The sequence below is a fragment of the Elephantulus edwardii genome, unplaced genomic scaffold (genome assembly GCF_000299155.1).
Source record: "Elephantulus edwardii isolate Elephantulus edwardi_28Jun2011 unplaced genomic scaffold, EleEdw1.0 scaffold00106, whole genome shotgun sequence".
NCBI classification, from domain to species: domain Eukaryota; kingdom Metazoa; phylum Chordata; class Mammalia; order Macroscelidea; family Macroscelididae; genus Elephantulus; species Elephantulus edwardii.
The window spans coordinates 10,869,211-10,896,945 of record NW_006399856.1 but is presented as its reverse complement, the minus strand read 5'-3'; the positions used below and the strand labels follow the sequence as shown (position 1 = coordinate 10,896,945).

Here is a 27,735-nt window from a genome sequence, read left to right as displayed (position 1 = left end):
TGAGTTTTATTCCTTATATGCAGCTATCTATTTCTACAGAGTTCATCTCAAATACTTAATATTGTCTGTTAACATAAGTCTTAATTAAAACCAATTATAAATGATTCCTATAGCATATGAAGTAAGCTTATAAGTTTAAAAAAAAATCAGGAAAACCTTGTACATTAAATAAGGAAGAAATCTATACCTTTAAGTCTCCATTTAGACGGACATGATGTGCTTGACAAAAGCTGTAGGGATAACACAGATAGTTTAGAATTAGGACTAGTAAAATTTGATAAAACAGTTTTTTGGTTTTTTTGGGGGTGTGTGTGTGTGCACGCGCGTGTACCGTCAAATCAGATCTGACTGGTACAGGAGGAGATTGTCCCTCCTTCCCCGGCAGAGCATCTGGTGGGTTCGAACCGTGCGCCTCTGGGATTGCAGTTGCAGTTCCTTGCCACTAGGCCACCAGAGCTCCCCGATAAAACAGTTTTATTAGCAGCTTGACACAGTCCTGATTAGTCTAAACTGTTATCCTTGAGTTTATGTTCAGAAAGTCAATGAATAGTTTTTCCTTTATTTTTTTTTTAATTTTTATTGTATTATTTTTACTTGTACCATCAAATCAGATCTGACTGGTACAGGAGGAGATTGCCCCCTCCTCCAGCAGAGCATCTGGTGAATTTGAACCACATACCTCTGGGATTGCAGTGCAGTGTCTTGCCAATAGGCCACCAGAGCTCCCTAGTTTTTCCTTTATTTTTGAGAATTAGTTTTTGAATTGGTGTTTTATTCATACCATTAAATTGTTTCTAAAGTAATGTATTTGTTAATAGCCATCAAGTCTCTCCCTAACTTAGTAGGAGTGTAACAACTTCACAGTGTCCTCAAGAGGGGACGAGATCTGCTGGGGTGTGCCACACTCCGCAAGGCACATACACAGTAAAACTTCTGGTCTTTGTCAGTAAGCTTATTGGAAACTGTCATTGTAATATACTTTCAATTTGCTTTGCATTTATTACAATTTGTTGTTGTTGTTGTTATGTGCCGTCAAGTTGCTTGCGACTCATAGCGACCCTATGTACAACAGCCCCAAACTCTGCTCTGTCCTGTGCCAATCGCACTGTCTCCGACACTCCCATCCCAATTACCCCAGTCACTGAATCAATCCACCTCATAGAGGGCCTTCCCCTCCTGTGCTGTTCCTCCACCCTCCCAAGCATGATGTCCTTCTCCAAGGACCAGTCCCGCCTTACAACATGTCCAAAGTATTTTAGATGAAGACTCAGAACCCTTGCCTCCAAGGAGCCACTCGGTTTAACCCTTTTCAGGATGAATCTGTTTGTTTTCCTAGCAGTCCATGGTATTCCCAATACTCTTCTCCAGCACCACAGCTCAAAGGCATCAATTCTCCTTCTATCCCCCTTGGTTATTGTCCAACTCTCTGATGCATAACAGTTACAATTTAGGATCTTTTAATGTCATATTAATTTTCTTTATTCTTCTATGACTAGTTTAGCTAATTTCTAATTTTTCTATTGAGTTGTGATATTTTTAATTTGTTTATAGGCTCTTTTTTTTAAATAGGGAAATTGGTTATTTGTGATATAGCTAGTAAATGTTTTCCTGGCTTACGGTTTGTCTTGTAATTTTGCTTCTAGTGGTTTTTGAACTCTATGTGTCTGTCTGTTTATCTATGAAAACCTCCACTGACAAATAAGAGAGGAAGGGGGGGAGAGAAAAAGAGATAGAGATATGAATTTATTAACAACTTAAAATGCCTTCTAGGTTTCGTGTCAGTTACAAAGCCCAGCAATGACAAAGCAATAAAGTAATTCTTCCATGGCCCTTATGCGTTTTATGCTTTTAGCTTTTACATTTAATTTTTGGCCCACTTGTCTTGGTAAAATAGAGATCTGACTTTATTTTCTAGGTGATTATTCATTTGTTAAAACAGATTTATTGACTGTTTCTCCTTTCTTGAAATGTTTTTATGATAATAGCCAAATGCAAAAAAAAAAATTCTTTTCAGCAAAGGCTGAAGTTTATGTAAGATTGTCAGTAAAGATATGCTTGGTTGTGTAGTCCTTTTTCTTCTTTTCTGTTCACTTCCTTTTCTCTCTTCTTAAAATTTCTGAGTTTTTTTAGTCAATATTTACGTAAAGACTGTCAACCTAGCTTTATTGAAATGTGGTTAGAGTAGTCATCTTTGAAGATAGATGTCTCTTAATTTTATTGAAAAGTTTTACAAGTCCAAATTTCATTGTGCATCTTTGTTTTGTGTAGTAGACATTTGTCAGGTATACTAGGTGGTATAAATTGGTTACAGGAAATAGATAACTGTCCACCGTAAGTTGGCTTTAATTTAAACGGGAACTCTAAGCCAGAAACTAAATTCTAATACCAGCCCTGTCATTTCTGAGTTGACTTTCATGAAATAACTTAACCTCTCTGACCCTCTGTTTCTTAATTTTCATAATTGCTTGGTATTAGTAGAGAATGTAGAGGTTTCTCCAAGTTTTAATATTAATTTTATAGTAAAATTTTCATGTTTACTATTAATACTTTAATAGTTAACATTAGATTCTGATACAACACTGTTATTGCACAGAGACGTTGTGAACATAAGAAATGATATAGAGAAACACTTTTAGATACAGTAGGTGTTACGCACACTGGCATAGATCTTAGAAATATCTTCAGAGATCGTCTTTGTTAGACAATTACTTAATTGATTGATAATAAGTAATGTGTGTATGTTCTGTTAAAGAGGAAAAGGAAAAGAATAGTCTTAAACGAAAGAGTTTTCAATCAATTGAGAGTCGCTAGAAGCACTAAAACAAGTGACCTACCTTCATAGTTGATGCAGCCATTGGAGTCTTCTTGACCTGCCAGCAGGGCTTCCACCTCTTCCTCTTTCATCTTTTCCCCTGATGAAATAAAACTCTTTATTTAAAAGGCAGACCAAAGTATGCATCCAGAATACCACCATATGTGATCAATCATGGGATCCTTCAATAAATGTATGGACTAAGATTGTGGAGATTTGGAACAGCGCCCGCCCTTCTTTTCCAGTACTTAGTAAGTTGAACCTTATTCTTGATCATTCAAAATATTAAAAACCTACATTAATTTGTTTTCTTTTTTTCACTACCAATATTTTAAGTGTCCATTTCTGAAGAACATTTTGTTGAGGCTGACTAAAGTGCTCTTTGCTTTTGAATTACTTTTTTTGGTAATATTTCCCTTAAACATTTTTATTCTGACATACTTAAGTTACACTCTGAACATATTCTACCCTTTTTTGTGTGTTTGATTAAATCCTCCTTACCCAGCGTGGCTAAAACGTGGCGGAGCTCAGCACCCATGACTGTACCGTTGCCTTCCTTGTCAAAGACACGCAGACCCTCAACGAAATCCTCATAGCTGCCCTGGTCCTTGTTGTTGGAAATAGCTTGCATCATGGGCAGAAATTGTTCAAACTCAATTTTCTTGGCGTTCATCTCTGGAAGAAGTCACAATTAGGAAAGTTGATAGCTACCATCTCTGAGTTACAAATTAAACTTGAAAATTTGTCCTGGATAAATGGAAACTTCTTCATACAGCTTGCATATCAGTTGTTAAGTTGCTAAGATGACAACAAGATGGTAATAAACAACAACATAGAGTATTAGTGCCTGAATGTTCATCTCAGATGCATCATTTACAATGAAATGACCTTGCACAAGGGTGTCAACTTCTTTGAACCTCAATTTCTTCATGTGTGAAATAAAAATACTTCATAATATTTCTGTGAAAATGCAATGTGATGAAAAAAGTCCAGATTATTATAACCCTTGGGTGATATTAAGAGCTTAGTAAGTGCTTAGGCACTTAGTTGGAATCCATCAGCTACTGGAGAAAGATGGGCGATTCCTCTGTTGGGTTTTACTGCATCTGAAAACCCACTAGGTCAGTTATGAGTCAGTTCTGACTTGTTGGTACATAAAAACAACAACAACAAAAATATTTTATTAGTATTGCTAAATTAATACTTTCCATAGATAGTTGTTATGTACCATCAAGTCGTCAGTGACTCAGTGAATCTACAAAAGCTCTGAATCCCACCCTATCCTGAGCCAATCTCACTGCCTCCACAAATTGTAGGGAAACTATATACAAGCACACTGTAATAGAGCAAAAACTATTAGCATATAGTACAGTAATGGCTAATAAGCTTCATTACATATTCCACTTTCATCTGGAGATCTTAAATAGCTTTCAAGTTATATTTTTTTATTGTTGTTGTTAGGTGCCATTGAGTTGTTAGAGTTATATTTTAAGTCCTTTAAAAAAGCAGCTTATGAGTGAAGCATGCCTATGAAATGTTCTACCAAATATATTTTAAATTCCCAAGTTTTTTGGGATTTTGAGATTTGGCAATAATATGGCTTTCTTTTTATATAATAATGAATCTCCTGACAAAGTAAGCTCATTGCCCCACTGTCACCAAAGGTCTCTCAAATCACAACTCCCTTTTCCTTGTCTCCTCATAGAATAGAATTCTGGTCCTGTGAGTAATAGTATAAGTGATACAGTCTGAGTGCTAAGTAAATGAACGATTTTTATGAATTCCATTGATTTCTTTGACAAGTTAGAAAATGACATTTGAAAATAAAGTTTGGTCTATTTGTTCTCTCATTTCATCCCAGGTGCACAGCTTGCTACATTCTGCTTGATCTAATGGGAAATTTTTCCTTCAAAGAAAATAAAGTCAAAGGAAAATTCCAGCACACTGTTTAGAGATAATTTATTTTCAAATCAAATTTGTCTTGTTTTGGATTTTTAAAAAGTGATTATCTCTAGAGCATAGTTAGTTACCAAGAAAATAATTTATTTGCCTTCCTCTTTTCCTACTCACTCACTCATCACCACTGAGTTGCCTCTGATTTAGAGCTACCCTCCACCAGTTTCCAAGACAGATGACACACTTTGCTTGCTGAACGTGAAGAGGATTTGAAATGCTTGCTGCAGCAGATCAAGGACTACACATTTAGGTATGGATTACATCTCAAAAGCAAGAAAACACAGACCCTCCCTACTAGGGTCAATAGTCAGCATTATGAAGGAGAAAAGATTGAAGCTTTTAATGGTTTCATCTTGCTTAACTCAACACTCCAAACCCTGGGTACCAGCAATCAGGAAATCAGCAGACAAGTCCATTGTCAGGGACCTCTCCAAAATGCTGAATAGCAATGATGTCAATTTTAAGACCAAGGTGCACCTGATTCAAGCTATGGTTTTTCTCAATCACCTGCTACACATCAGAGAGCGGCTCAATCAATGAATAAGAATGACAAAAGAATTGATGCCTTTTGGTTGTGGTGTTGGAGAAGAGTACTGAATATCTCATGGATTAGGAAAAAAAACCAAAGAGATATGTCTTGGAAAAAGTACAGCCAGAGTGCTCCTTGGAGGCAAGGACGGTGGGGGCTCGTCTTTCATACTTTGAACATGTAGCTATGTGAAGCTATTCCTTGAAAAGTGACATCATGTCTGGAAAGATGGAGAGTCAGTAAAGGAGAGAAAGACCTCCAATGAGATGGGCTCTAGTGTGTCAGAAATGGTGAGGATGGCACAGGATAGGACAGGGTTCAGGTCAGCTGTTTAGAAAGATGATATGAGTCATAGTCAACTCGTGAGCATCTTATAATAACGACACACATAGCAAATAAAAACTGGAGGAGACTTTCTCCCATGGGGCATTGGTGGGTTTGAACCAACAGAGCCATGTGAATTTTTGGTTAGCAGTGCAACTAGCTACATTTAATGAAGTTAAAAAGTCCAGATGGCTACCAATAAAACTTCCATTTGCACTTAACCATTTTATTCTGGATGACATCATATACTTTGCCATGAACCACTGGGATTTTTTAGTTTTTTAAAAAACCAAACCCCAAAAGCATTTCTTTTTTTCACGACAGCATCAAGCAAAGGCCTTTTGCCATTTTGCCACTTAAATGTATCTTACTAATTTTTTTTTCCTTGTCCAAGAGTTTTCTCTGGGGAAGTGAAAGGAAGTTTAGTGAGATTTTATGTGATTCTTTGGGGGAAAATCCACTCCTATCAAAATTTCTGAAATTGAATATTACTTGAAACAGTTGCGGCAGAAGATAAAAGACTATATAGCCTTCATCATTTGAGCTAACATCTCAAAGTCAAGAAAACAAAAGTCCTCGATACTGGCCAATGGACAACATTGTGATAGACGAGGAAGAGACTGAAGTTTTCAAAAACTTTGTTTTACTTGAATCTATTATCAACACCCAAGGTAATATCAGATAAGAAATTAGAAGATACGCTGTGTTGGGAAAATTTGCTATCAAAATGCTGAAGAACAAGGATGTCAGTTCAAAGACCAAGGTGTGTCTGACCAAGCCGTAGTCTTTTCCAGTTATTTCCCATGCTTCTGAAAGTTGGGCAGTGAAAGAAAGACAATAGAAGACAAATGAATGTATTTGAATTTTGGTATTGGGCTGCTATGAGTCATATTCAACTCAACACTCCATGAAGAGTACTCAACACTCCAAGTATTGCCAAAAGAACAAACAAGTCTGTCTTATAGGTCTTATAGATCTTACAGATCTTGTAGGTCAAGGAGCTCCTTAGAGGCAAGATGGCAGGACTTCATCTCACATACTTTGAGCGTGTTGCCAGTCCTTGGAAAAATACCTCATGCTGAAAAAGGTAGAAAGGTCAGAGAAAGAGAGGAAGACCCCCAGTGAAATGGATTGACCCAGTAGCTGTAACATTGGGCTGGGGCATATCAGAGATTGTGAAGGCAGTGCTGGGTAGGGAAAGATCTTTGGTTTGTAGGGTTGCTATGAGTCACAGGCCGTTCGATTTCACCTAACAACAACATACAAGCAAGATTTCATTCCGCCTACTGTTAATTAGCTAAGTTGTCTTATTTTTTATTGTTGATATAGTTTAATATTGCCACAGACGTCAAAAGACAGAAAACCAAGTTAGACAACTGTGATTTTTTTTTTTGCAGTAGCATATATCAAAGTCTAGGTCTTCTCTAAAAGGGTGCTATTTTAATTTGCTCAGAATTGTTTATTCATTTAGCATTTTTGTTAAAAGAAATTTATGCCCATAAAGGTTTGAAGTCTCAAAATCAAATTTTTATTTGGATATCATTTCACTTCACTAGCTTTTAAATTACGAGCATTAAAGATGGTGGTGATGATGATGATGATGATGATATTCAAACTCACTCAATCAGCCAGTTCTGACTCAGAGTGGGTTTCTGAGACTATAGATCGTAAAGGGAGTGTTTTAACCTGCATTCAGCTTTTGTAATTGTGATCAACTTATTTCACCATAGATTCAGACATATTATACAGAGCGTCACAATTTCTTCAGTACTTTTCAATACACTGTGGGTATTGTAATTCATATTATAAAACAAAATGTATATGAACAATTAATTGATTTGAAAAACCAATGTGCTTTACAAACTTTCATTCAAATCACTATTTTTTAAAAACGCTAAATTAAAAAAGAAATCTCAACAGGACAAGACTGCCCATCTTTCTCCCTCAGATTAGCTAGTAGATTTGAAACACCAGAGACACAGACTTGCGGTAAGGCATACAACACTCTACAGACTACACCAGAGTGCCTTTTATCAGTTATTATTTCCTGCCATTAGGGTCACTTTTTATCTTACATATTCTCAAAGAAAAGGGAATTTATCTTATGGGAGAGAAAGCTGAGATTCTTGATACTCAAGAGCCACTTTCAGTGGCCCTATTTTATAATAAAGCCACTATTCTAAGCAAATTGAGGACTCTTTGCTGTGAAGGTTAGGTTTACACACACACACACACACACACACACACACACACACACACACACACTTCTATTTCCACAGTTGCCAGAAAACCACATATGGCTATACCTTCATTGCTGGGGTTTCCCAGGACTTTCTTGACCTCTGCATTGGTGGGATTTGTGCCCAGAGCTCTAAGGACATCACCAACCTGGCTTAGAGTGATCTTGGAATCACCTGTCCTATCAAACAGGAGAAACGCCTCCTTGAAATCTGCAAAATATAGAGAGCATTAGGGTGGTTTCTCCCTCTCATACATCGTAACTCCATTAAAGAGCCAGTCCACACTCTTCTCTCTTTTCACCACTTTCCCAGTCATTTTTAAACCCTTTGTCACTTCTTATTTATATTGTTTTAAAGCAGCGTTTCCAGTCTCAAGCCATGTATTACTGTTTACCAGGTATGGTAATTGGAACCCCAAATTGTTTTCATTCATATTTCTTTCTCCTGCCACTTGTTTGGTTATCCTTTCAAGTTGCTGCCATCCTTCTTTGATCCTCAACATTGCCATGCTCAGAATGACAGTGTAAGCAGGTTTAGAACTGTACATCAAAAAGACTGGGAACAATTTCGATGAACTTACAACTTAGTAAGGTCCTTTCTGGTGAACATGAACTTCACTAAACTAAATTTGCTTGAGATTCCAACTTGGTGGATTTAAGATCAATACTCAAAAAACATTAGTTAATGGATCTAGTCTACTTGAAAGCATCTCTTACAGGCCATCAGTAGCCTCAGAATAAATGATGCCACACGGATAGCTACTGAAGCAGAGTATTTTGTCTTACCATCTCTCCATCTTTATGGAATTGTATCTAGATTTACCATTAGCTGTGGATCATGTTACCATTCTTAGTTAAAATTTTCCCCTCCAATACCTATTTTTCATTTTAACTTAAGTTCTATACAATTTGAATATAATAGAGTATGTCACTAATCTAAACTAAAATTCTGCAGATACTGTAGAGTCACTAGTTAACTATCATTCTTTGTCTTTTTAAAGGACATGTGGAACTGGACTATTCTTGTGACTGCCTCTCGGCTTACATGCACAGATTGCCGAGTAGGGCTCACTGTTACCCCAGTCAGATGCTGATATAGAAATAGGATTTTATGGGCTGTAATAGAATCACTCTGACCTTAACCCTTTCATTAAAGAGAGAAAGCTGAAAATATATTACTCCTCCTACATAAGATTTTGAATTGTCCCTGTGTACTGCAAAAGTTTTGTCAATTTAGTTCTGTAAAGATTACAGTCAAGAACACTCCACGGAGCAGTTCTACTGGGTAGCAGTCACCACACTGGAACTGAGTGGCAACAAAAAAAAGCAACCTCAGATTTTTAACCTAAGACTTAGTTGTGATCATAACAAGTCTAGAATGTTGGCAAGTTACAGCTCAAGGTCTAATTGCCTTTTTTAGTCAATAAAGTTTACTGGAATATAGCAAGCCAAATTTCTTTCTGAATTATATATGATTTTTAAATTTTCTTTTGTTTTGGTTTTTTAGCTGTGGTGGGGTAGACCATAGTCGGTAGGGGATTGTGCTGCTAATTCAAAGGCCACAGCTCTCGGGCAGTCAGAATCCATCAGCAGCTCCACTGGAGAAAGATCAGCAATCTCCTCTTGTTAAATTTACAACCTTGAAAATCCAACGGAAGGTCAGCTATGAGATGGTTTTGACTTGAGAGCCTTGGGGATTTTAAATTCTTTTCATATAATTTTCATATTATAGCAATAGAGTTGAGTTGTGGTTTATATTGCAAACAAAGCATAAGATATTTGCTTTTTGTCCTTTGGGGGCGGGGGGGGGCGGAAATTGGTCAATACTAGGTCTAAAACAGAATTTTTTGTTTTGATGAAATATTTTTTATCAAGCTTGTTAAAAACAAGTAACTCCTCTTCCCATGGCCCTTGAGCAATTAACTGTGACTAGTATGTCTGAGGAATGACTTTTTAAAGTGTACTTTTTGATTGATGAAATGTTGGAAAACCATAGGCTAGACGTTAGTCTAATGAATAGCAGAGAACCTGGGATTTTATAATACTTTAACATTTTGTTTAGGTTCCTCCCCCCCCTTTCCTCCAATTCTGTTATATTTCAGATAAACAGCCATAAGAGATACTCTTTATTACCCCCCCCAAAAAAAAAGAAGAAGAAGAAGCAAACAATGGAAGTCCTCATTCTTTTCTGAAACTATAGGGAAGTGATTTAATGAAAATACTTATATTTGTTTAAGAGAAAACCAACTTCACCAATGTTTATCTATGTTCTGTATCTAAAGCCTTTTCAAATATTGAATGTTAGGTTTCACGCCCAATAGTGAATTCTCAATCTCCTACAAACGTTTTAAAATCTTCCATTTCTTATTTGGGAGTCAAAATGCCATTGTAATTTAGGTTTGGGAAAGGACTGGGATGCAGTAGCTGGTAAGATAACCATAGCATTGGCCAAAACTGCATTAAAAAGAAAACATCATGGTAGAATCACTCACTGCTTTCAGTAAGATGAACAGTCCTTCCTAACGTTATTTCAGTGAGAGCTCTGGTGGCCTAGTCATGAGAAGCTGTACTGCAATCTCATTGCAAAGGCCATGGCTCGAATCCACCAACTGTTTTGAAAGGAGAGAGATGGCCAATCTCCTCTTTTGGGGATTAATTGTCTCTGAAAACCTACTGGAGGGTCAACAATGAGTTGGTACTAACTCGACAGCATACACAACAACAGTGTAATTTGAAGTGATCAAGAGTTTATGGAATAAGCAAATTATTCAGTCTGTGTATTTGAGGCCATTGAGCACATTGGAGATGCATGTGGATCTGTACAACAGCAAATGCCTTGTATTGGGTTTTTTTTTTTTAAAAAGCCAAACCCCAAACTTAAGTGATGTTGAAAAATGAGATATTTCACAAACTGGAACAGATCAAAGACTGTCGAAGACTTGGAAAGCTAAATATTTTAATAGATCCTTACTACTAATTACTGTTTTATGAGGTCCAATATTTATATGATCTCATGAGCCTTATTCTTTTCCTCTCCTTTGTTCTACAGATGTATTCTTGTCCCAGATCATTTGTGTATATAACCCTTTCCACAATATGGGATACTAGAATCGTGCTCTGGTATGGGACACAAGACATGGATTCAAAGATGAAAAGAGGGGGAAAAGTCCTACAGCTAAAAGTGAGAGTGCTATTTTCAAGATTTAGTAATTGCAGATATTAACTTTTTTCATGAAATAAATTTCTAATTGATTACCAGTTTTAGTTCACTTGGCTACTAGGTTAAGTCTCATCACTTCTCTGAAAACCCAGTCTGCATCTTAAGGAGAGTCTGAATGGAGACTTGTCATTTCCTTCTGTAGTTCTCGGATTTCTTTCTAAATTTCCTTTTATAGATCCTCCCTATTTGGCTGTGAATTCTATTATGCATTGACTTCATTTTCTAAATCTCTCAATTTACCATTAAAATGATTTCACAGGAAAAAAAAATGTACATTTGTTAAATAATCACCATTACAGTCCATGCTGTTTTCCAATAAATTGGACCTGCCTAATCCTCCCTTACGGACCTGATTCAGAAAGTAGCCATCTAAACTCTCCAACCCTTTCCCAACCAGTAGTTAAATAATATTTATGGTGTCAATTAATACACAATAAGGTGAATCTAAGATCTTACTTTGCAGGGTTTATCCTTTGTTTACTTACACTTTTGATTACTGATGGTAAGCAGGGGCTTTCTGGTTTAGAGTATTTCTATTTAGAGTGATTGAGAGCATTTATATTTAGAGTGGCAACACCAGTGGGGCAATTAGGAAGCGCTAATCTCCTTTCAAGGGAGCTGGTCTTCTCACATACCATCTTTATGTAGGTGCACATGTTAAAAACCATGTCTTTTGAACTTACCATCCTGCTGTTCCTTAGAGAACTCGATCTGTTAGAAAGAAATTAATCACAAAGAGTATTTTAACCAAACACAAATGTTCTGATCTTCAAGTGTCTCCAGCGCATTCCCTGAGCCCTCTTCAAAGTAAGCGTCACAAGGGTCCAAGCCAGCTTACTTTTCAGAGTTCAGGTAGAGCTTAGACACAACACAACATGGTTGAGCCATGAAAGTAACATGCCTTGGAGAGAAGTGAGAGTTGTGAAACCAGGCAGTGCTTTGCCTAAATCCAGAACAGAGAAGCTCAATTCACTTACCAGCAATCTGGTCAGCGCTGAAGGACTGCAGTGGCAAGAGAGGGAGAAAGAACAAACAAGTACTATTTCAAATGCATTGACAGAAGTATTGACAGAGCACTCTCTGCTCTCGTTTTGAAAGCATAACAAGGGTGTCTTAGAGTAAGTTTGAATCTAGAAACATAAAAAGCTATTGCAGATAGTCGTTAGGGAACATCTGTCCAGATCATCGTCATCAAATCAATGATTTAACAAATGAAAAATCAAACACTTCCTGGAATAATATCCTATGATATGCTTTAAATGTGTATAGTAAAGATACACTGCATTAAAAAATACAAATACAGTGCATGTCAACAATTACTTTAAATCTAATGTTTAATAAAAAATACCCTTAAGAAGCTACCATATCCAATGCTAGCTTATTTCATTTTAACTATTAGTATCATTGGAAAGTATTCTAAGGAATAATACTCATTTTAGTTGCACCTTTTCTTTTTCTAAAATTATACACAAGAAATCTCTTAAGATGCAGTAAAAGTCGGCAAAGCATAAAGTACTGCTTTGGGAATAAGATGGATTTCTCCAATTGGTGCAATCAACTCATTATTCTCTTTCATCCTCAACACACCTGAACAAAAGACAAAAGTAGACTCTGAAAACTGAACTTGAATATACCCTCTCCTCAATTCTGTTCTTGGTCTGTGTCCCTTCTCAGTAAGATCACATCTGCTCTAGCTGCCTGTCCATGACAAATCGTTTTTTCAAAAAGGACCCACCATGATGGAGTTTCTGGGCTGCGAACAGCGGCGACGCTGGTGGTGTTGGGGGTTGTTCCACTCCCTGAGTGGGATCCTCTCTCCCTCGGCTTTCCTTTTATTTCTGGGGAAGCTGTGATCTCATAGCCAGCATTAGGTTTCAGAGAGAAGTTGCCACTCCCCTTGGAGAGTTCTTTAGCTTTCTTAGGGCAAAGGGAGAGAGGATCTCTACCCTGAAGGCTATTTTTAGGAGGCCAGAACCTAGGAGTGGGCATCCATCGAGAGACCGCGGCTTGTCAGTACTTTTATGGTCTTTCTCTCTGAGAAGTACTCTTGGAGAGTCTTCCTTCGAGAAGCTTCTTACTTGTTAGTGGAAGAAGAGTTGAGTGTTCTCTAAGTGCTGATCCTTTCTCTTGGTCAATCACAGATGTCACAAGCTTGTAGTCAGCAAGTTTTGATATTAATGGAACTCCTTGGGTGCAACTGGTTTAGGGTTTTAATGGCAGCTGCTATAGAAGGAACAGCCTTAGAAGCGCACATGCGCTCTCATTCTCTCTCTCTCTCTCAATAGATTTCATATGACTTGAAAGGCCACACATGTTCCACGTGTTTCTTAGTGTCACCCAAGTAACAAAGAGTTGGGCATATCCTTGAAATCTGCTCAAGACTCAGTGTGAGTTGTATTCTCATGTGGTTTTACCTTAACTGGGATGATTCTGAGCACTGTGGTTTGCCACTCTGTTCTAATTCTTCCTGGCATTATCTATAGTTTTATTTTTCCATTCTGGTTATCTTTATGGTGGCTCACGAGTCACATTTTTCTAATCTATTCTAGACAGAAATGCTGATAGACCAGCTGTACATTTTTCTTTTATTGTATGATTATTTTATATTATTTAAATATTAAAAAAATTTTCTTTTTGCCCAAGGTCTTATGAGAATGTGTTCACTCTGTTTCTGTCTTTTCAAATTTTTGTTTGTTTTTACTGCCTCTGAAAATCCACCGGAGGGTCCGCTAAGAGTCAGTTCCAACTCAGCGCACATAACAACAACAATAGCAAACAACAAAGTTTCCACAATGCTGGAATGTGCAGAAAACCATGGACAATTCCATATATGTCGTGGTGTTGTTGTTATTGTGTATAGTCATGTCTGAACTGCCCCAGAGTTGTCCCTCTACTGGGTTTTCAGAATCAGTCAATTTCACTGGAGAAGATTACCCATCTTTCTTCCATAGAGCCAATGGTGGATTCAAAATGGGCACCTTTGAGTTGGCAGCTTAATCCTTTACCACTAACCACTAACTAGAGTGCCATCATATGTACTTGTTGTTGTTATTGTTGTTGTTATGTGCTGTTGAGTCACGTGTGAGTCATAGAGATCCTATGTACAATAGCTCTGAACTCTGCTCTATCCTGAGTCAATTTCATTGTCTCTGAACACCTATCCCCATTATCCTAGTCACTGAATCAATCCATCTCAACCAGGGTCTTCCTCTCTTGCACTGTCCCCCCACCCTCCCGAGCATGATGTCCTTCTCCAAGGACCAGTCCCTCCTTGCAACCTGCTTAAAGTATGTCAGATGGAGCTTCAGAATCCTTGCCTCCAAGGAGCAGCCTGGTTTCACCCTCTCTAGAATGAGTTTGTTTGATCTAGCAGCCCATGGTATATTCAATACTTTTCTCCAACACCACAACTCAAAGGCATCAATTCTTCTATCATCCTTAGTCATTGTCCAGCTTTCTGATGCATAGCAAGTAATTGAGAAGACCAAGGCCTGGATCAGGCACACCTTAGTCTCCAGACTGATATGTTGCTTTTTTAGTACTCTGGAGAGGTCCCTAACAGCAGATTTCCCCAATGTAATTAATCTTTTGATTTCCTGGCTGCTGATACTAAGAGTGTTGATTGTAGAACTAAGCAACCTTATTTAAGGATCTTGAAATCAAACAAGTGGTTGTGGAACACCTGATTATAAATTAGACTTTTAAAAGTATCTAATTTGCCAAAGTGTTTGAGTGTGAAAATTGGTTACCACGCTGGGCCGCTAATCAACAGATGGGAGGTTTGTTTACACCCAGAGGTAGAAAATCCCAACAATCTACTTTTGGAAAGCCAGCTGCCGAAATCCTTGGCTGATATTGTAAGCAACAGTGTTCTGCTTTGGTTGCAGTTTTTCTTTTTATAAATTTATATCTAATAAATCTTATGTGATGCACTAAAGTCATTGAAAACTCCCCATGGGGTGCAGTTCTGCTGTGACATACATGGGGTCACTATGATTCAGAGCTGACATCCCAACAGCTAGTAGGGTATGTGTGTGGTCCTTGGTGATGGGGTTTTTCACCTCACATACTTTGGGCATATTGCTAGGAGGGCCTATTCCTTGGAGAAGGACATGGTGCTGGGAAGAGTGGAGGGTTGGCAAAGGAGAGGAAGACCCTTAACCAGGTGGATTGACACGGTGACTGCTGCAATGGGCTCTTGTGTGTCAGGAAGTGTGAGGATGGCTCAGGATAGACGAGGGTTCAGATCTTTTGTTCACAGGGTCGTTATAAGTTGTACTCAACTCGACAGCACCTAACAACAACCACAACAATGTGAAAATAAAGGCTGCTTCCTTTCCAGACTGTACTTAGAAAAGATCAGACTGAGGATGTCCACTAAAATCCAGATGACATGTTGATCATCTTCCTACATGTTTAGAGACTCTCACAGACTCAGAGAATGTTGGCAATCAGCAGTAGCTAATGTCATGCATCAGCGGTAGTACATGGTTTTGGTCACAATAAAAGTATGAAGCATCCTTCTGCTGTTGGAGCTGTTAGTTGCAATCTCATGATAACTCCATATAGTAGATAGTGCATATATGGGAAAACCCCATATAGTGCCTAGCAGAACGATAGCATTTTTTCAAGCCTGTGATCTTTCAAAAGCAGGTCACCGAGTCTGTCTTCTAAAATGTCCCTTGGTGGGTTTGAACAGCTAGTCTTTCAGCTAATTGTCCAGTGTTCAATCAGGTGTGCTGTCGCCGTCCAGAACATATATACTATTCAAGTTTCCCTTGATCCATCTGGAAGAAATCAACACTTAAACACACATCATTTTTGCCACAAAGTTTAAAAAAGGAAAAAAAAATATTTGTAGGTTCTTCACTCTCAAAATAAGAATTGAAGTGTTCTAGGTTTTAAATTAATAGTGTAATAGACATTTTGAGAAATGTTTTTGGGAAATGAAGGTTAATAAAAAATTTAGAATGCTTTGAATCATTAGGGGAAAATAAAAAGGTAAGAGCAAGAATGGATATCTTTAATATTTTTAATACTTAATTAGGACCTTATGATTTTTTAATCTTGAAATTAAGATAGTTATATGAGACTGTGTTTTCTTTGTGCTCTTTTCACACATTTGGATTGTCTCACAGTTAACACTGGGCACTAGCCTGTATCTTTAGTTGTTGTTGTTGTTGTTGTTAGGTGCTGCTGAGTTGAGTATGACTCATAGCGACTCTAGGAACACAAGATCTGAACCCAGTCCTGTCCTGCACCATCCTCACACTTTCTGACACACAAAAGCCCATTGCAGCAGTCACCGTGTCAATCTACCTGGTTGAGGGTCTTCCTCTCCTTCACTGACCCTCCACCCTTCCCAGCATCATGTCCCTCACCAAGGAATAGCACCTCCTAGGAATATATCCAGAGTATGTAAGGCGAAGCCTTATCATTCCTGCCTCCAAAGAGCACACTGGCTGCGCCTTCTCCAAGACATCTCTGTTTGTTCTCTTGGCCGTCCATGGCATGTTCAGTGCTCTTCTTTCGTAGATATATTATTTATCAAATAATCCAAAATGAACCCTGCAAAGTTGTCCTAATAGACATGGGGCTTATTTACCTTTCTTAGGTAGAAAACATGCTACTGAGTGCACATAAAATATCAGCAACTGTGTAAAAGATGTTGAATAAAGCAAATAATTAAATTTATGCTCTGAATTAGTTCTTTCTAAACACTTAGATATTTTATAAAGATTTACTGTTGTTTAAAGGGAAGTTGTAGCATCTTGTTAAACTACTTTAGTCCTTCTCCATATCTTTATCAGATAGAGAATAAAAATGTAAATTTTTTTATCCACTGAAAATAAAAGAACATTTAAGCAAGTTATTGACAATAACAGGGAAGGCTACACTATAGTCTGAAAATAAGCTATAGTTCAATAGTTAGAAGAAGCAGATTCTGCTTATTGAATAGGATGAAATTTCTATTCATGTCCTGGTACATATTTACAAATGACAAAAAACTTTCTCTGGCCTTTGTTGGCTGTTATAAAGATGAGACAATAAACTCTCTGAACAAAGCTATGATACGATTACAAAAGGTCTACTAATTTTGGACTCTGCTTTCTGTGCCATTATTTTGTGTGTTTTGCAAATTAGATTGAAGCCTGTTTATCTCCAGGACTCTCCTCTCATCTCTGACTCTTAGAAAGGAAATGTTCTTTTTTGCTTTGTTACGGTTCGTAGCTGTTGAGTCTCCAATTCAAAGCAGGAAGAGTTGCTGGGCCTGTGCCATCTTTCATGATCGTTGCATGAATCCATTGCTGTGGCTGTCATGGTGCCGTGGGAGCTATGAGGCTCGTCTGCTAGCACGGTGTCAGACAATATTATGTTGTGATTCTTAGGGATTTCACAGAATAACTGTGAGAAGTGAGAGCCAAGCTGTTCTTCCTAGTCTGTCTTATTCTAGAAGCTCTGAATTCTGTCCAGCATGAGCGACTTCACTGGTATTTAAAATACACGTTTCAGAGATTCCTCACAACATGCAGGTCAATACAACAAACTGAGAGATGTTGATGGTTGGCTGTTTCACCCGTCCTTGCCCTGGAGATTGCTGTTTAACTTCCCGGCTGTGAAATCCTGATCTGTACAGTTTATAACTGAAAGCAATGTACCTTTGTGCTGATAATGCTCAAATCTGGCCCTGCCTTAGTTTTGCCACTTTGAATACTGTTCTTGTCTTTTCCTTAGCCTTCTTTCTTTCCTCCCTAAACCTTTATTATGTATGCTGAATGTAAAATAGCACTTCATTAAATTAAAATCATTACAATATCTATATAAGAAAGCCCTCTGAATATAGACTTCCTCTAGACCATTATATTCTCCTTCCTCTACTTCTTCAAAGAGCTTACATTCTAGAGACAGTGTGTGCATTCTTACTCAGTCCTGCATACCCACACCCGCTTAGCACACAGGAGGCAGGCCCAGTCAGAACTATCTATATACAAGCCTTGGATTGCCATTACCAATACCTTTTCTTAGCTTTAAGATAAATGTTGATAATCAGGGATTCTCATTTTCCAACCCACAGTTTGTTTTTCTGTAAAGGTCCTTTCCCATCCTTTGTCATTGTTGTGTCCTAGTGAGTATGGAAATGACTTATAGTGGAGCTTCCAGTGGGTTTGCAGAGGCAGTAAATTGCACTAGAGGAGACCGTCCTTTCTCCTGTGAAGCAGCTAGTGAATTTGAACCACATGCCTTTGGATTGGTAGCACAACTCCTTACCAGTAGGCCACCAGAGCTCTCTTTTCCATCCTAGCCTATACTTACACAACAGTGTTACTAGCGTCTCACTTTTGTGACTTCAACTCATTGCCATCAAATCAGAACCAACTCATAGTTGACCCTCCAGCAGGTTTCTGAGGGTATAAACTGAAGGGAAGGAGGTTGCCCATCTGTGAGTGGATTTGAACCACTAGAGAGGGGTGGCCTTTGGCTTAGCTGTGAAACTCCCTACTGTCTATGCCAACAGAGCTCCTATTAACAATAATAGATTTGGTTAGTGGAGTCTGCCAGATACAGCTCTGCAAAGGATTTTAATTTCCATTTTGTTTATAGATTTTTATACAGATTTGTTCTCACCACAAGAAGATTTTTTTCTAACAGTCCTCATGAAATTTGGTTAATTTATTAAAGAAAAATCCTGGTGTGGAGCTGGAATTGATTAATAGGAAAAAATGTGGCGTTTCTTAAGTTGATGCATATATAGCTTTAGAATATTAAAAGAAGAAGACTTATGGTTAAAGATGACCTAAGAGATATGTGATATTGGAAAATGTCCTAGGACAGAACATAGACTATAGTCTTCAAAGAACTTTATTATTCTTTTAAGATACAATGGGACCTTGTAACTGGTAAGACTGAGAAAAGATTAACAGTTCTGAAGCAGGATAACAATTCTGATTTAATGCCCCTCAGAGAGGCCCAATCCTGAACATATGCAAACCACTAGGAAAACCCAATTTATTAATTTTCATTCCAGTCTCAAAAAATCAGTAGTAATTATTAACAATTGTGAGAGGTTGGGAAATATTGAGAGTTTTGTACTTCAGACTAGCTCATTTAAGTCAATATATAAGTATTTTATCCTCACTCTTTTTTTTCCTTTTTACTAAGATTATATACTTAGGGTTACTGCACATTGTGGGAACTCTGGTGGCCTTGTGGTAAGAAGCTGTGCTGCAGTCCCCGGAGCATTCAGTTCAAGTTCACCAGCTGCTCCAAGGAAGAAGGATGGGCCCTCTGCTTCTGTGCTATTTATTCCCTCTGAAAACCCACTGGAGGGTTAGCTATGGGTTGGTTCTGATTCTATCGTACACAGCAACTATACACTGTAGTATGAACACAAGAAATTAAGACCAGCCAGACTACAATACTAGCTCAGGCTGTCTAATGTTAGAGAAATGAGAAAATTGCACTGGATAAATTGACCTCACTTGAAGAAGTCTTAAGTAATTTTGTAGTCAAGATTTCTAGACAAACCATCTGAATTTAGACGTGTAAGAGGGGGGAAAAAAGAATAGCCTAAATTAGTGAAATACAAATCAGACCACAAAACTGAGAGAGACACCTACATGAATTTAAACATAAATTTTAAAATGTGACCTAAGTCTACACTTTTTCAGTTTTCTCCTCAGATTTTTTTTTTGGTTACTATTTGATACGTTTTAGAGAATATTTCTTTAAAGTTGCACTTTCTCTATCCAGTGCACCCCTAGACACTACACGGAGAAAAGATCACCAGCCTTTGAAACCTTACAGGGAGTTCAACATTGTCTTACAAGGTTCCTATGAATGGACACTAACTCAAAGACAGTGTGTTTGGTTTAGGTTGGTTAAATTATTAAAAATTCAAATACCATTTTCTTCCTTTTAATTTTAAAATATAAGTATTAGATAAATTCTTTCTATGTGTTATAAGAAGTAATAAGTATCTTATTTGGCCTGGTGGTAAGAAGCTGTGCTGCAATCCTAAAGCCACATGGTTCGAATCCACTAGTTGCTACAGAGGAGAAAGATGGGCAATCTCTTCCTGTGTGATTAGCTGCCTCTGGAAACCTGCTGGAGGGTAAGGTAGGGGTCGATTCTGACTTGATAGTCACAACAACTTGTAATACAAGTTCCTTTTAAGATAAAGATAATGTATAAATTGTTATTTTAGAGATTTTACGCCTTTTGATATAACAGACACTAGATTGACATATCTAGAATTTATTGACTTTATTTTTATTTCTTTGGTTGAGTAACATCTCTTTGGGTTATATTTTCCTCAAATATAAAATATTAGATGTCATGATCTATAAGGTCACTTGTATTTCTACAGTTCTTTAAGTTTTTCATCCCTTTGCCAGTAGAATTTACCTCAAGGAGGAGATATTATATACGTGACCTTGAATTTCTGCACATCACCCTAAAGAACATTTGGGTAGAGTTTCCAGGTATCTTAAAATCAAGAAATTATATGATCTTGAAATGATGTTGTTATATACCTTTGAAACAGAACTAACTCAAAGTTAATCCTCAAGCAGGTTTTCAGAAACAGCAAATTGAACAGGAAAAGATTGCCCATCTTTCTCCTGTGGGCAGATGGTAGATTCAAACCAAGTGCCTTTGGGTCAGCCACACAACTCCTTACCTCTAAGCCGTGAGAGATCCCTTACTTGCATTGTTTAGATAAATTAGAAAAATGTGGTTGTGTAACACCGCATTCAATTCAGTTGTTTAGGAGATGGACTACCATTGAGAATTTACCACGTACAGAAGACTTGTGAGAAGACTACAAAGTTGTGAGAAGACTACAAAGTTGAATAAAACGTGGTTTTATTTTTTAGGGAAAATTTTCCTTGTGAGAAGACTACAAAGTTGAATAAAATGTGGTTTTATTTTTTAGGGAAAATTTTCTTCCTTTACTTCAACTTACTCTGTGATTGAAATAGCAGAGACTTCATGTAACTTAAAGTTCAACTGATATAACTGAAACCATTACTACTGTTTTCTCTTAATTTTGACCTCTAAATACTGATCAAAATGAAAAGGAAATAAAATTGTTAATGTAGGAACAAACTGTTCAAGATTCTATTTTCACCGAAAAAAATTTCAGTATGAAGAGCAACTGAAGATAGTGTAGTATCAGCAGACTAAATATAATCCTTTCCACAATTTCCATGACTCAGATGGTGGTTAGCACCAGGTAATTATGGAATGCCTTCCAAAGACAACTTGCCAGGGAGTTCATTTGCAGCATTAAAATGTCAAGAAGCTAAATTTGGCACTGTCACTCTGTGATCTCCTTGCTTTGCAAAGATTTCATTATCTTTAAAATGGAAAGTCCTCTCCTTGATTAGTTGATGAATATATATATATTCCTTCCTAAATGAGATTTTTTACTTCACATGAACATCAATCAGTTAACATCAAATTAAAGATATGATTCTAGAGAAAGTTACTGAGTGCCCTTTAATACCTTCTCACCCCATTCCACCTGTTCTCTTCCCTTACAGTAGAGCTACTTGAAAGAAGAAACCTCAGACGGATCCCAGCAATAGTCGCAAATAATGTTTTGTATACTCCTGAGATTATATTCATATTGCAAATGAGCTAGTGATGCGAATGGTTGACATGAAAGTCGTATTAAGAAATCAAATTGTGCTAATGAAAGACAAGAGAAAAAAAATAAACTTTACAAAGTTATAAATTGGAATACTTAGAAAAAACTTAGGAAAGACGTCATTCCATCTAATGAAATATTGCCTCTTCCCACTTCTTTTCACATTGTTGTATCGTTGTGGTTGTGTGCCATCAAGTTAGAACAGACTCATAACTGATCCTCTAGTGGATTTTCAGAGACAGTAAATTTCACTGGAGGAGACTACCCATCCTTCTCCCTCAGAGCAGCTGGTGAATTCAAACTATATGCCTTTGGGATTGCAGCCCAGGTTCTCACCACTGGGCCACCTAGTTAAGGTTATACGTTTAACCATACTACACAAGTGGCATTATACTTTTACAGATCACTCCCAAGAACTGTTGATTGTCTTTGAGTGAAGCACAACTCATAGCAACCCTATGAACAAAACACCTCCCAAAAGTATTTAGTTGATATTTCCAGTTTAAATCATGTTACTGGTTAACAAACAGAGATTATACACCTTTCCCAGAATATTCATTTCAAAATTTGAAGGTCAAACTTGATATGTGTTTTATTACACACAGATAAAGTATTTAAAAATTTTATCCATTTAATTATATTTAATAGCTTTTTATTTTGTGGTGAATCTATCTATCTATCTATCATCTTATCTATCAATCTCTATCTCTATCTGTCTATCATCTATCTATCAACTCTACTCATTGCAATCAAGTCAGAACAACTCATAGCTGAGTATGTTTAAAAGACTGAGGAGGAGATTGTCCATCTTTCCCAGAGGATCTAGTGAATTTGAACTGCCTGTTTTGAGTTGGCCGCACAGCTCCTTTCCCACAAGGTCATCAAAGTTAGACAAAAAGCTATGTCATGCCAACAATTTTATGTTTATAGCCCAATGACATTAATTACATTCATCTTGGCTAACTATCACCACTATCCATCTCCAGGTTTTTCTGTTATACTTTCTACTCACATAAGCCCCATGGTCCCTAAGTAATTAAGTGACCTTTCTGTCTTTCTTCTACTTCTGGTTCTATTACCTGTTGCTGAGAAGTTGACTCTGATTTATAGCAACTATAGGACAGAGTGGATGCGCCCCATAGAATTTCCAAGTCTGTACCCTTTATGGAAACAGTCTGTGCCCGCCACCTTTTTCTTCCCCAGAATTTCTGCTGGGTTTGAACTTCTGACCTTTCAGTTGTTGACTAAGTGTTAGAACCACTCAGTCCAAAGGCTCCTACCTCTGGTAACCATTGAATGAACTAAATGTTGATTTTCTTTTTCTTTTTCTTTTTTTTTTAAATTTTGTGTACGTGTACCGTCAAATCAGATCTGACTGGTACAGGAGGATATTGCGCCTCCTTCTCCGGCAGAGCGTCTGGTGGATTCGAACCGTGTTCCTCTGGGATTGCAGTGCAGTTTCTTGCCACTAGGCCACCAGAGCTCCCCTAAATGTTGATTTCCATACATTTGCCTGTGAAGAGTGTTTTTTAAAAATACCATGTTCTGTGTACAACTTTAAATAAAGGAAGTGGAGAGGTAAAGTGACTATGAGTTTTTCTTCATCTTTACCTTCCACCCTTCATCTAGAAACAAGAATACATCTGTCAGCAGGAGGTCCTCAAATCTGTGAACTGTCCGGCCCCTTGGTGGACTGGTTTTGACATGTGCTTGTCACACCCTCTTCTGGTTGCATGGGGATCTGCAGAACAATCTAAGAATCAGCCTACTTCACACCCTTACAAACAAAAACTGGCCACACACACTCTTAGGAACAGCAGCTAACGCTTAATGAAGAGGATGAGGTTTAGGATACCCAGTGGACTCTGGCTTTGATTTGCTAGGTTGAATCCTACATTTATTACTGTCTGTGCTTTCCAGACCCTGTCATGGACATTACTTCATTTGATTTCCCCCACAATTTCCAGTGGAACTGGAATTATATTAGCCTTATTAGAGATGACAAATATAAGGTATAGATTAACACAAACAGTCCTGGGCCAACAACACAAGTCAAGGGTCACAATGAATACATAGATATTTGTCTCTACTAAAAATCCATCTGTAAAGAAATGTCTGCCAGATTGCCATTTTAGACATTAAAGTGAGAATTGGAATCTTCTCACAGTTTTAATAAATTGCCGTAATGAAGTTGGTAATTTGGTCATGTTTCTGTCAATGCATTTTGTATCGTTACTAGTTTTCGTAGCATCACCTGCAGTATGAGTTAGGGATGACCTGATTGAGTAGTGAATACAGCAAAAGTTCAGTTTCAAGCAACACGATAAAAACCATGATCCAAAGCCCCATTACCTCCCAACAATCCTGACATCAGCTAAAACATGCACCATGCAAAACATTCACCAGTACATTGAAGATCCCTTGAAAATCTAAGATTGCACCTATCTGATTACTTACTTTAGTTACTTCTCTTGGTTACAAATTGGGGCAGCAAGTACTATTTCTTATGTTTATACTTACAAGTGTAGTAACTAGTCAGTCACCTTTCAATGTCTGCACTTTAGATTCTATCAGACAATTTCTTTTTCAGTCTTTAAACTGTTGAAAAAGTATTGGCTTTCTGAAAGCAACAAGTGCTTAGGACTGCTTAGCAACTTTACTGTTGAAATATCAGCAATACTTGTTTTTGAAAAGGGTACTTGGAGGAATCCATATAGATAGGACATTAGAATTGAAGAAAGGTTCTAATTAAATACTACCGCGGCTATAATCATACTCCTACATAATGATAGTTATATTCAAGCTTCAGTATTACTCAGTGTAAAAGACAATTAGATTTCTAATCTTGTATAATTTATGAAAGAAAGTTTATTATCCAGTTACATTTTGTTCTTCATGGAGTTTTCAGTAATTTAATGGACACATCTAACAGCTCTATTAACTTCTTTGAGTTCATTTTTCTTTGCTTAGAAAAAAGTATATAGCTTATAAACAGTAATATATTTAGAAACAGTTAAATGATTAAAAGCATCATAATTTGAGATGTTCTAATGGACATTTTAATTAGTCCTATTACCTACTTGGATGAAATGGAATTTTACAAGATTTTCTCTTTGTGTACACTCTTTGGCTCTATTACAATAGCTCCAAATTTGCACTGAATTCACATGGATGAATGCACGTTATTAGAGATGTGTAAGTTCTTTTATTAAAAATATGCTGCTTTTAATCCTGTGATTTTCTTTTTTTCCTCTATTAGGAATGGCATCTCTGAATGAAAGATAAGGGTTCGTTTCCTCCTGTTTCTTCAGTATCCATTTACCTTCCTTTTGATTTATATCCCTTGTTAGGGTCCTCACATGTCTCATTCTGCAATGATATAATGAAGATGGAAAATCATCTCATTCTTAGAGTGACTTTCAAGAAGCATTATCTTCTGTTGCCTAACTGTTCTAGCCTATACCATCATTAAATCAACCTGGAGATGGAATAATAAACCAATTTCAATATTCATAAAAATGATCCTTCTATATTTAAAGATGGTAATTTGTTTTCCTTGGAGACCTCTCACCAACTAGACTAACTTTTTTATGTTTGCTATACTTCTTCAAAGAAGAAATTGAATGCCTGTCTTCATTAGTCAAATAAGGGGATATTTTTACCTTTCTTACATGCTTGTAATTTCAGATATGGAGAGTTATTGTCTTATAAATCACAAGAAACATAAAGAGAAATGGTCTTGACAGTGATTCATATCTCCAATGCTGCTATACAGTGGAAAGTTAAAGGAGAGGCACAATCAGAATCAGTGCAGTGGTTGTAATCACGTTCTTCTTATAATGCAGTAATATGCAAGTCAGTCTGCATCCATAAAGATACATTAACTACAATTGGTGGAGATGAAAAATTTTGGTTTTTCTTAATAAATTGTATGCATGCAATGTGCAAAGTAGAAAAGAATTTATTAGAAGGTCCTACATGCATTTTTATTCCCAAGTGGATATTATTCATTTAAAATAGTTCCTAACCAGCATTAGAGTCTTTTAACTTTTTTCAGTTGTTTTGAGAACTTTTAACTTTTTGCATGGCATCTTGGCATCTTGGGTCTGCAAATTCAAGAGCCAATATTTATGAATCCCTACATCTCCTACTTTGATATATAAAAATGTTTACGTGGAATGCTATGAAATAATAGAAATGCAATTAATTTCATCCTATCTATCTAAGAGTGATCTAATTCAATGCTTATTTCAGAGCCGTTAAAATAATTAATGATTAAGCTAATTAAAGTCAATGAAATATTTATTTATAGGTCAGCATCATAATTGCAAGTACACAGTGTTAACAAAATTCAGATTTATTACGTACAGTACTTTTGGCTTAAGTGAAAAGTTCACCTCACAGGCATGTTCAACTCTTTAGCTCTCCATATTAGGTAGGGTTCCTTAGGGGAAGATTTTCATGTTGACATTGGGACCAATCAGAGCCCAGTGAGTGAGAAGGTGAACACTTGATGGATCACATCACTGGGAGGTAACATGCACATCCACCCTGTCATTTTATCCAAAAGCAGAGAGAAGCTTTTGGAAGATGAGAACTTTGATTCCAGCAAAGTGATGACACAGAATCAATCTCATTCTCGTTAGTTCCGGATGAGTATGCAAAAGCTCAAAGATAACAGATGAAAACCCATATAACCACTACATTTTACAATGTTCTTTTGGTTAGTTTCATCTAGAAGCAACTCACACATTCTTAATTAAGTACTGTATATACATAAGCGAGGTGACAGTTCTAGTCACTGAAACACTTGAGAACAGACTGTTTTGCACTGAGCGCTCATGTAGGGTTCTATAAAATTTTATTAGCAAAGCTGATGAGGGAATTGACTTGAATTGCAAAAATCTCTTTTGCAGTTGAGGTGAGGCGGTTGTCAAGTAAACACATTCATGACAATTGGACCATTGTCTGTTATTCAACATCTGAAAATAAGTAGGAAGCAAAGACTCTCCTTTTGATGTAACTTTAAGGTAATTCATTCAGTTTCCAAAGACTATTTATTTCTTTTTAAAGGATTTAAATATTTAGAAATGTAGCACCTCTATGCCTATACATTTTGTACTTGCAAACAACATTCCCCTAAATTGCACTAGGACAATTGAGGGGAGCATGTGGATCAGAAAACAGAAGCAAAAATGAGTACGCGCCTGCCCCACATCAAAAACCAGGCTCATAAAACTTTTTCCTGAAATTATATGCAAGAAATTGCTTTCCCTCCCCACCCCATGTAGCCCTTTTCTTCTGAATTCTACAAGTCCAACCTTGTTAAATCCTTTTCTCTCAATGAGAAACAGACCTTTTTGCAAGTTCCTCGAGTCCCTGACTGTGGAGAAGTGTTTCAGTGACCAAACAATGAATTACCTTTATGGCAGAGAGATCGATTTTTTCTTCTTTTTTGGCGGGGGCAGGTGCTGGGGCCGGGGCCGGGGCCGGGGCAGCAGCAGCTGCGGGCTTCTTCACGTCCTTCTTTGGTGCCATTTTGTTTAAAAGGATGGGTTAAAAAAAGAAGAGCTCCTCTAGATGAACCTGTCCAGAGGATTCTTGGAAGAGGAGTGGAGGCTCGCTTGATCCGCAGCCCAGTGTCTTGACGGTGGACCCAGAGTGTTCAATGGTATAAGGGCATGCATATATATTTCACTTAGTACCTAATACAATCTTGACACATGCGGCTGGATTGGACAGTTCGCTAGTCAAGGGGGATGGCATTCCGGCTCAGACTATAAAAGGAATCTAAAGGGTCAGGGCTTCATCAAATTTTTTTTTTAACTCCCTTTCCTTTTTTTTTTTTTTTGAAAGTTCCCCTTTCACCTCCATCTATAAAGGAGGAATAAATATATGACAAAGCCAAGTTCAGATCCTTTAGCGATTGTAGATCCACTGGTATTTTTCTTGGTGGGATACAGCTCTGCTGAAGTTGTAAATCTTTCCCCCTCCCCTTGCCTAA

At 37.3% G+C, this 27,735-nt stretch overlaps 1 protein-coding gene across 1 annotated transcript; it reads right to left on the bottom strand.

Annotated features, from left to right (window-relative positions):
- Positions 1 to 187: 187 nt before the first annotated feature.
- On the bottom strand, positions 188 to 27,413 carry MYL1 (myosin, light chain 1, alkali; skeletal, fast). Its single transcript, XM_006891932.1, has 6 exons — positions 27,153 to 27,413; positions 11,764 to 11,791; positions 7,928 to 8,071; positions 3,314 to 3,487; positions 2,835 to 2,912; positions 188 to 230 (listed from the first exon to the last, which is right to left on the bottom strand). Exons 1-6 carry the CDS (start codon positions 27,267 to 27,269, stop codon positions 202 to 204), a joined length of 570 nt encoding a protein of 189 aa, XP_006891994.1. The 5' UTR covers positions 27,270 to 27,413; the 3' UTR covers positions 188 to 201.
- Between the last annotated feature and the right edge of the window lie 322 nt (positions 27,414 to 27,735).